Consider the following 9,295-nt stretch of genomic DNA (forward strand, 5'->3'; position numbering starts at 1 on the left):
GATTTCTTCCTTCTGGTGGCTCCTGGCAGGATAGACCGCCACTGCCGCCATGTAGGACCCAGCCCCATGGCTGCTGGCTGGCTGCATCAGCAAAGGCACCCCAGTTAGTCCCAGATTACTTCCTTCTTGTAGCTCCTGGGCGGGACTAACCAGGGTGCCCTTGTTGATGCAGCCAGCCAGCAACCATGAGGCTGGATCCTGCACAGTGATCCATCCCAGTTGTGAGCTGCCAGCGGGAAGAAATCCTTTCCTTCTTGAAGGATTTCTTCCCGTTGGTGGCTCCGTGTGGAACGGCTTCGGCCCATGACTCTGCATGCGCACGAAATTGAAGGATGCATTGGTGCCCCTGCTCTCCCATGCCTCCACACCCCTGTGCCCCAGCGCTCCAGCACTCCCTTCCTGAGCATTCCAGTAGGGCCACGAATGGCTGCCCTTTACTGCTTGTCAGGATTCTGGCTTTGCTTGTGAATGCAAAGTTTTATTCCTCTTGGACTTTCCTTCCCTTATTTCCTGATAAGCCAACTTCTCCAGGCAGAGGAGAGACTGTGGGATCTTGGTTTATCTTGAATGAGTTAAAAAAAATGTAAAAACTATGTCTCATCAGTGGATTTAAACAACTAGATTTCCTTCCTTTCTTCTTCATTTCAGAAACAAAATGGAATTGTGGGAAGTACACAATCTATTATAGTATTAAACATCTGAAAAAAATCAAAAAATGTTTTGGTTAAATTTTTGGAAACAACTCAGAAATTTACATAATTATCCATTTTCTCCTGTCCACTGCTTCATATGCTTGCAATATATTTTTCTATACAAATATGTGATGGTTATTGAAAGGATCTGCTTATTATTTGGTTCCCACAGCAACATCACCTGTATTTTGTCTAATAAAAGATGCTGATGATTATTTTCATAACCACCTTAGGCAATTGGTGGTTGCCTAAGTCACAGCTGAATGGAATGTAGTCCAGGTTGTAACACCAAACCATTTTATGCTGTTTTATAATACCCATTCTAATCACTTTTACTAGACAAGCAAATCCCATTAAATGTTTCTTGGTAGTATTGTAAACTGAAGCATCCTAACTTTAACTCTGCAAGTCTCTGTGGGCCTTCTCTAATCCAAGGGATGGGTACAATTTAAGATTTGATAGCTTTAATTTAAATGCAGTCAAACATTTGCAGCAGAGGCGGAGTAACGACACGGACACAAAGAGCTGGATTTAAAATGGGTCATTTTTATTAATTAAATTTGCATAATTTATTCAATAAATTAGCATAAATTTAAATATAACCCTAACAAGGACCCGCAGGGTCAAACAATTGCTTCCGGGGCGGAAAATGACATCAGAAAAACTGTAAATTATAAAAGCCATCTGCAAAAGTACTAGGAAGGGAGCAGTGCTTATACATTGCCATGAAAGGGGTTTTCTTCTGTTGATAATTCACTGTCTTTGGCAGAACTTATCTATACAAAGCAGTGTTTAGTTCAAGTCACATAATTCATCCATAAAGTGTCTCCGCTTGACTCAAGTTTTGTGTCCAAACTTTCTAGCACTGGCCTTTGTTTAGGAAAGAATGACTCAGCCATCCCACTGTCCTTCATTTTACAGAGGTGTCAGGAATGCAACCAGTTAAAACTGTGAGGCCATTTCAGTTTGTGGGCTGACTCTAACATGAAACTATTATACACTCTGGGTCACATGACATAACATTTCATCCAAGCAAGTCTATTAATTCTGGCAGCAGTCAGAGAAAGTTTCAGACCTTCTGGTATCCGGCAGATGTGCTGTTTCCTTAGGGATTTGGGAAGCACGGCGTTATTTGCAGGCTCACGTAAGTTTTTGAACATTTTTTAAAAATTAGTCTAAGGCACTGAATATAATAATGCTTTTCTATTATTCCACAGTGGCTATCTATGCAAACCGACTCTGTCTTTCCTTCTTGAATGTTGGAAGCGCTTTTTCAATCATTCATTACCATGTAGTCTCTTTGTAAGGAACTCTGATGTAAAGACATCTTTGGATATAAACTGGAAATACGGCTTGAATGGAAATTTTAGTTTGCAAAATTCTGTAGTTTTGAACTAAATGGTCCAAAAATCATAATAATCTCCATTAGCACTTAGGCTGTATAAACTGCATTAACAACTTCTCTTAATACATTTCATGGGGAAGACTGAGTAGGATGGCAAGAAGAAAAAGGTGAATCAGTGTAGTACTGTATAGTTAAAGTTTTGGATTGGAACTGAAGAGAATCATTCAGGGGGTGGTGAAATTCTTGTTTTGGGAACAAAATTAAGCAACATTTTCCCGATCTCCTACTAGGTCTGTCCGCTGCTTTATGATACATATTTTCATAAAACTGATTATTTGCATTATAATAAATTTTTACCAGGGCTCATTATCACTTTGATTTCATGTTTTACACGTAAATATTCCTGGGTCCGATTTTTGCTGCCTTTAGTTTTAGAAGATCAAGTAGTTAGCGGGAAAGACTTGTGATTTTGAAAGTTGTCGAAGTGGATAACACTAGGCTTCATAAAGAAGAATAAGCTTCATATGAGATAGGATATTATGAATAAGCTTCATATGAGACAGAATATTATGAATCTAATTCCCATGAACTCTTATCACATATTCTTAGATGATCAAACTGTTTTGTCCTGACTAAACTATTGGTCTATTTCATAACTTCATATATGCATTAGGATTAATTTTCTGTCATCGTTGCTTGATATTCATGCCTTAGCCTTTTTCTTTCTCCAGGATCCAGTCTTCTTCCAAAAGCTTTGATGTTTGCAATGGATCATCCTAACACAACACAGTCCCTGCCGGCTGTTGGGAAATTTGGCTCTGTTGCTCCCCTCTCTGAGAAGAATAGAGGTAGTGGCAATGAATACTTTTATATCCTGATTGTCATGACCTTCTATGGAATCTTTTTAATGGGAATCATGCTATTCTACATGAACTCCAAGAGAAAAGAAAAGAAATCTAACTTGCTGCTGCTTTATAAAGATGAGCAGAGGAAATGGGGACAAGCTGTAAAGCCTTTGCCAACAATCTCAGGACTGAGGTCTGTCCAGTTTCCAATGATTAGCATGCTACAAGATAGCATGGTGCCAGCTTTCTCCTGCACTTTGTGTTCCATGGAGGGAAACAGTGAAACTTCTTTGCCAGATGTTCACCTCACTATTGAAGAAGAAATGCCTGTTGATGAACCAGGAGAATCGACGGAAGCAGCCCTCCTCAAAGACAGTAGCGAAGGCTCTTCAGAAAGCATTCATCAACATTCCTAGCATTTCCAGATTCTGAAGATTCAACACTTTTTGAAAAATTATAATCAGTTTTGCTTCTGGCATTGATGCATCCATCATCAGGATGAGTCATCATATTGTTGGAAGATGGAAAGAAAAGTAATAAGCCCAGAGATAATGTAAAATGGAATTGTTTGGTTACTAAAGACAGAGAAGAAATTTTTTCCCTCTCTCTAAAAAGAATATTCTGGCTTTCCTTCAGCTTATTTATGAATGTACAAATGTGAAAGTAGTGGCGATATGTATGTGACTGTGATTTGATAATTAATGCCACACATATTTTACGCTATTAAACATTTTAAATAAAACATTCCTACTCTCAAAATGACTAAACAGCAATAATAGAGCAAAAATTAATCTTTGCTCACTCAGTGACTAAACAGCAGCCCACTTAATGAATTCCTAACTTTTCAGATATGTATAATTGTGTAGAAATAGGTTTATACCGATATTAGAGCAACAACTGTTAAGAGGGCATGAGAATGAAATGGTATGAAACAACAGCACTTGTGACTTGAAGTATATATCAACAAACACCATTTTCTGCTGTTTTTTAAAAAAATTGTTACTTGTTTATTTCAAATAGAATGGCTGTGGAAGTAAATTGTACATTAATGTAAATTTCTAGACCAGTGAGCATGTTATAAAACTGCTCCTTTAGTTCTGTTAATCAGCTCAACATCCTGTTCATTCTGAACGAGTCATGAATCACAAAAAGACCAGGGGCTATAATGCTCAATTAAGATATAACTGCACCAAATTCAGGCCTGGCATGGCCACTCAGATGTTCTTGGTCTGTAGATGTCATCATTGCAGCTCTTCATTAATTCATAATGAGTATAAAACGTTGATCTCAAACATGGTGAGTTTCTGGTTCTGGATTTCTGGTTTAAATAACATATTCATTTTAGAAAGAATTTAATGCTCAGGAATTTTTAAATGATAATTTGTTACTGTATTTTACAAATATATTAGTTAAAACATTGCATGGGGTTTTAAAAAAGCTATGCATGTAACCAGTGATCCCAAAATTCATTACTTCCATCATGCATTGCATTGGACATCAACATTGGGCTTATAAGTATGAGAACAGAAACACTGCCAAAACCCTGAGTTTTCCAAGTTAAATAATGCAGAAAGATATGTATTGCCATGGGATACAGTCTATGAAAACAGAAAGGGAATAGGCACAAATGAGGTAAAAGTCCTACTTTCCACTTCTATTTTAAGGCATCAGTTCTAATTCTAATTTCAGTTTCAACAGAGTTAAACAGCTTCATGGATCAAAGAATATTGTCATTTTGTCTGCCTGATGTCAACAAAGTCATTATGTTATAGGAACCTTTTGTTCATTGAGGAGTGGCTACAAATCTCATTAAATGCAATAGATGTATTGCTATTTTCTTTGCTGATCGTCTTATGAAAACAATATTGGGGTTTCTATATTACACAAAGGACTGTTTTCAATATTTTGCCTGGAATCACTTGAATTATGAAATTGTACAATTCAAAATAATAAATGAGTTGATATATTTTTCCATTGGTTTTTCTTCATTTATCATGAAACAAATGTATTGGTGACTCTCTATTCTTTTCAGCTTGACTCAAAGGTCAATTGTACATATACTTTGATACTACACTGTATTTATTTGAACTATATTTAAATAATATTTTTTCATTAACCTCATTTTATTTAATAATATTTCCTGATAGTTTCCCATACTTCTCATTGGAGTTATAGGATCAGTAATATAAGCTATGATTCTTCTAACACATGTCATTCATCCAGGAACATTTCAGACTACTTTGTTCTTTAAGTCTATGACAAGCCTGCTGTTCAAAACAGAGTTTGTGTATCTAAACCATTTGTTGTTTATTTGTTTGTTTTGGCTGTTGTGATCAGCAGTAAATGGTATATCTACCATATTAGGTTGCAGAAAGCCAAATAAACACTAAGTGACAACAGAGAGTACAGATGACTTTAACCCTTTGCTGTCATCTGAAATTCATTTAGATTTTTGCAGTCCTAATAATATGCTATAAATGTGAAGGGTTCAATGTATTTTGTTAATTTTTCATGAGCATTGCCATCACTCTCAATGGCCTTTTATGCAATTCTCTAGCACAATAGATTTTGATATTTTTTAAAAATTAAGAATCAGTTCTATGGGAGTAACCATATCGCCTAATAATTTGACTCTAAGTTGCAATTGCCTTTCCCTGCTATTTCTTGCACATCAAACCTGTTATTAAAGACAATATAATAGGCTGATTTTGTACTAGTTTTTGTACTAGTTGTGATCAACTAGTAAATTCTTAAAATAAACAAGGATTCTTGCATATGAAGGAGGAGAAACGAGTGGTTATTGTTTTCAACTCATTGATCACTTGTAGAGGGAATGATACAGTATGTACAGCCTGGAGCTCTTTCTATGTTTTGGATTATAACTCTGCTTAAATCTATATAAGAGGGATACTTCCAGTGCAAGACATTTGAAGGGCTAGACTGGGGTAAGATACTTTAGGCAAAAAAACAAACAAACCCTTAAATAGAAAACATGTGACTTTTGGTAAAGCCTGAATCAGTGCACTTGCTAAAATACCTTTGATTCGGGAGTTTTTAACTGTGGAAAAGACAGGAAAGCCTGCAGTTAGAAGGCAATAGTGCAACTTGGATAGAAAATTCTCCACGTGGTTCTACCTATAAGACTTCCATAAAAAGACTCTATCAGTTTGAAAGCAGCTTTGAATCACTGTGATCCCCTAGTGCCAGCAGCGTTCAAAAACCAAGCCAATTGGCGGCCATAAATTTGAAATTGCAGTAAAATCCTGTCTGTCTGTCCGTCTCCGAAATACTGTCCCTGGGGAATTCATGGGGAATGTGTCTCTCACTAGCAACCCTCCCTCTCTCCTTCTTCTGGTTTTCAGGCCTCTCAAGGGAAAGTTAGCTTGACTCGTTTTTCAGTTTCCTCTCATAGAAATCCCTGGGATATTTTTCTGCAAATGGCCAGATGATGCACATTGTATGAAATAAGTAAATGGATGTGGGTAAGACAAAAGGCATTGACTTCAGCCACTTTTTCACAGGGAGAGGTCAGTGGAAAGATTAGTGTCTTGCAGCAGCTAAGATCTTGACAGTGACTTTTGCTCTTTGTTCTCGGTACTGTGAGGTTAGCAGAAGAGAAAAACGCTCAGGAATCATCTTCCAACTGAAGCCTCGAAGATTGGATTCAATAATGGTGGGGAAGGGTCTTACTTTTGAAATGGAAGCAAGAATGGCTTAGATAACCTTGAAAGGCCAAGCTGTTATGAGACTGCAGCCTGACAAGGCCAGCTTTTTCTTAAAGCAAAGTATAGCAGCCAGTGAGTCTGGGGTGCTTTATTAAATGCTTTTTGCTCAGAGATGACAAGCAGGCAGTCGGCAGCCAGGCATCTGCAGACTTTCAGGATGAGAGAGAAGACATGAGTAGTTAACCCCCAATTTGGAAATCTTCCAGCAGTGGGGGAAGATGGTGATAATGCTGACACTGAAAACCTAGACAAGGAGAGAGGCAGGAAAGGGGAGGAGGGGAAATGAGCAGGAAAAATGTGATGTGCCACAATGTTGCCTAAAGAGCAGTGATTTCTGACAGTTTCTGTTCTTCATAAATAGGAATGGACAGTCCATAGAGTGAATAATTTTAAGGTAATTAAGGGATAGAAAAATTATTATGATTCTTCAGCATTCTTGCACTCATATTAGGTTCTTAGGATAATTTCATTTAATCCAAAGCACACATTGCTTTATCCAACTATGAGTAGCTGCGATTATACCACCAAAGATCGTTACGAGGCTCCTCTGATTACACCCATGTTTGGTGATTTGCTTTTTACATCTTTAAATTTTGTTTATTAATGAACTTATACTTTAGATGAAAGGATAAGATAAAATTATTTTAGTTTTTAATTGTAAGTATATTTTATGCATACAAAATCACACAGAGAATAATAATAATAATAATAATAATAATAATAATAATAATAAATAATAATAATAATAATATTAACAATAATAATTTATTAGATTTGTATGCCGCCCCTCTCCGAACATAAACATTAATGGGGAAGACATCTCTTACAAAACAGTCGTAACAAGATGAGCAGCCACTGTAAATTAAAACCCACTGTTTGGGAGCAAATGTTCCTTTTCACAGGAAGCCAAGCTGCATATTTAACTTTGTTTAAAATAATGCTCCATGGTTGCTATAGGAAACGTAGGCAACAGTGTTCATGGTCTCAGGCCTCTCTTCCTGCAAGACACGTCAACAGCATTTTTCAAACTATTCATGAGTGCCTGTTGTTGCAGATGCACTAGAAACAGATAAAATGCCGTAGGTTATACCTCAAGAGAAAGGGGAAGGGGAATAGAGTTAACCACGTCGTAGTTTAATAGCAAGGTTGTCAGAGTTCTCTGTCATGTGTCACTAATGGATAAATGACAGAACAGAAAACAATGTAAAAGACTCCACATTTACATAAACTAATACGAGTTAATGATATAAGATTCACCTTCAATTTAATCAAAATTATATGAAAATTCTGCTTTGGCTTTTTAGATAGGCATTTATTTATTTATTTATTTATTTATTTATTTATTTATTTATTTATTTATTTATTTATTTATTTATTTATTTATTTATTTATTTATTTATTTATTTATTTATTTATTTATTTATTTATTTATTTATTTATTTATTTATTTATTTATTTATTTATTTATTATTTAGATTTGTATGCCGCCCCTCTCCGCAGACTCGGGGCGGCTCACAACAAAGTGAAAACAATTTACAACAAATCTAAATTACTGTTTAAAAATATTTAAAAGACCCCATTTTCTAAACACACATACATACAGACATACCATTCATAAATTGTATATGCCCGGGGGAGATGTCTCAGTTCCCCCATGCCTGACGACAAAGGTGGGTCTTAAGAAGCTTACAAAAGGCAAGGAGAGTAGGGGCAGTTCTAATCTCCGGGGGGAGTTGGTTCCAGAGGGCCGGGGCCGCCACAGAGAAGGCTCTTCCCCTGGGGCCCGCCAACCGACATTGTTTAGTTGATGGGACCCGGAGAAGGCCCACTCTGTGGGACTTAATTGGTCGCTGGGATTCATGCGGCAGCAGGTGGTCTCGGTATGGAAGAATGTCATGTGCTTTGAGGCCAACAGTTGCTTAAATGACCCTATAAGAAGTCCCCACTCCAAGAAAGTCTTAGGCTGGTCACCCAGATGCTTCAATTGTGATATTTTAAAGTAAGAAGTAGCATTTTCTTTGAGTGCAGAAACACTTAGCTAGATCCTAAGGCAGAAATAAGCAACTTACCACATGCGAGCTACATAAATTTCTAGACTTGTCACCAATATTCCATAACAGAATAAACAAATATTATTGACAAAATGTCAGCCTATCTCTGGCTTTTATGAGTGGAAACAACATCTGGGATATTTTCAGCTAGGGCAACACCTTAATCTCTACATTAAAACATATTTAAAAATATACGTGTTCTTATTGTGATGCCCTAGTGGTACAGTGATTAAAATGCAGTATTGCACCCAAATTCTGATCACAGCCTGGAGTTCAATATGGATAGGGCTCAAGATTGACTCAGCCAACCATCCTTCCAAGGACAGTAAAATGAGGGGGCAGTATGCAAATTATTATTATTATTATTATTATTATTATTATTATTATTATTATTAATTAAATTTGCATGCCGCCCCTCTCCGTAGACTCGAGGCGGCTCACAGCAATAGTAGCAAAACAATATATAATACAAATCTAATAATTTAAACTAAAAACACATAATTTAAAAACATGCGCACAACACACCATACATAAACAATATAGGCCTGGGGAAGTTATTTCAGTTTCTCCATGCCTGACGGCAGAGGTGGGTTTTAAGGAGTTTACGAAAGGCAAGGAGGGTGGGGGAAATTCTAAT

At 36.8% G+C, this 9,295-nt stretch overlaps 1 protein-coding gene across 1 annotated transcript; it reads left to right on the plus strand.

The window, feature by feature from the left end:
* The first annotated feature begins 1,784 nt into the window (after positions 1-1,784).
* On the plus strand, positions 1,785-3,560 carry KCNE4 (potassium voltage-gated channel subfamily E regulatory subunit 4). Its single transcript, XM_070754082.1, has 2 exons — positions 1,785-1,836; positions 2,769-3,560. The coding sequence occupies exons 1-2, from the start codon at positions 1,785-1,787 to the stop codon at positions 3,296-3,298; spliced, it is 582 nt and encodes a 193-aa protein (XP_070610183.1). The 3' UTR covers positions 3,299-3,560.
* The last annotated feature ends 5,735 nt before the right edge of the window (positions 3,561-9,295 follow it).

Source organism: Erythrolamprus reginae, chromosome 5 (assembly GCF_031021105.1).
Source record: "Erythrolamprus reginae isolate rEryReg1 chromosome 5, rEryReg1.hap1, whole genome shotgun sequence".
Lineage (NCBI taxonomy): Eukaryota > Metazoa > Chordata > Lepidosauria > Squamata > Dipsadidae > Erythrolamprus > Erythrolamprus reginae.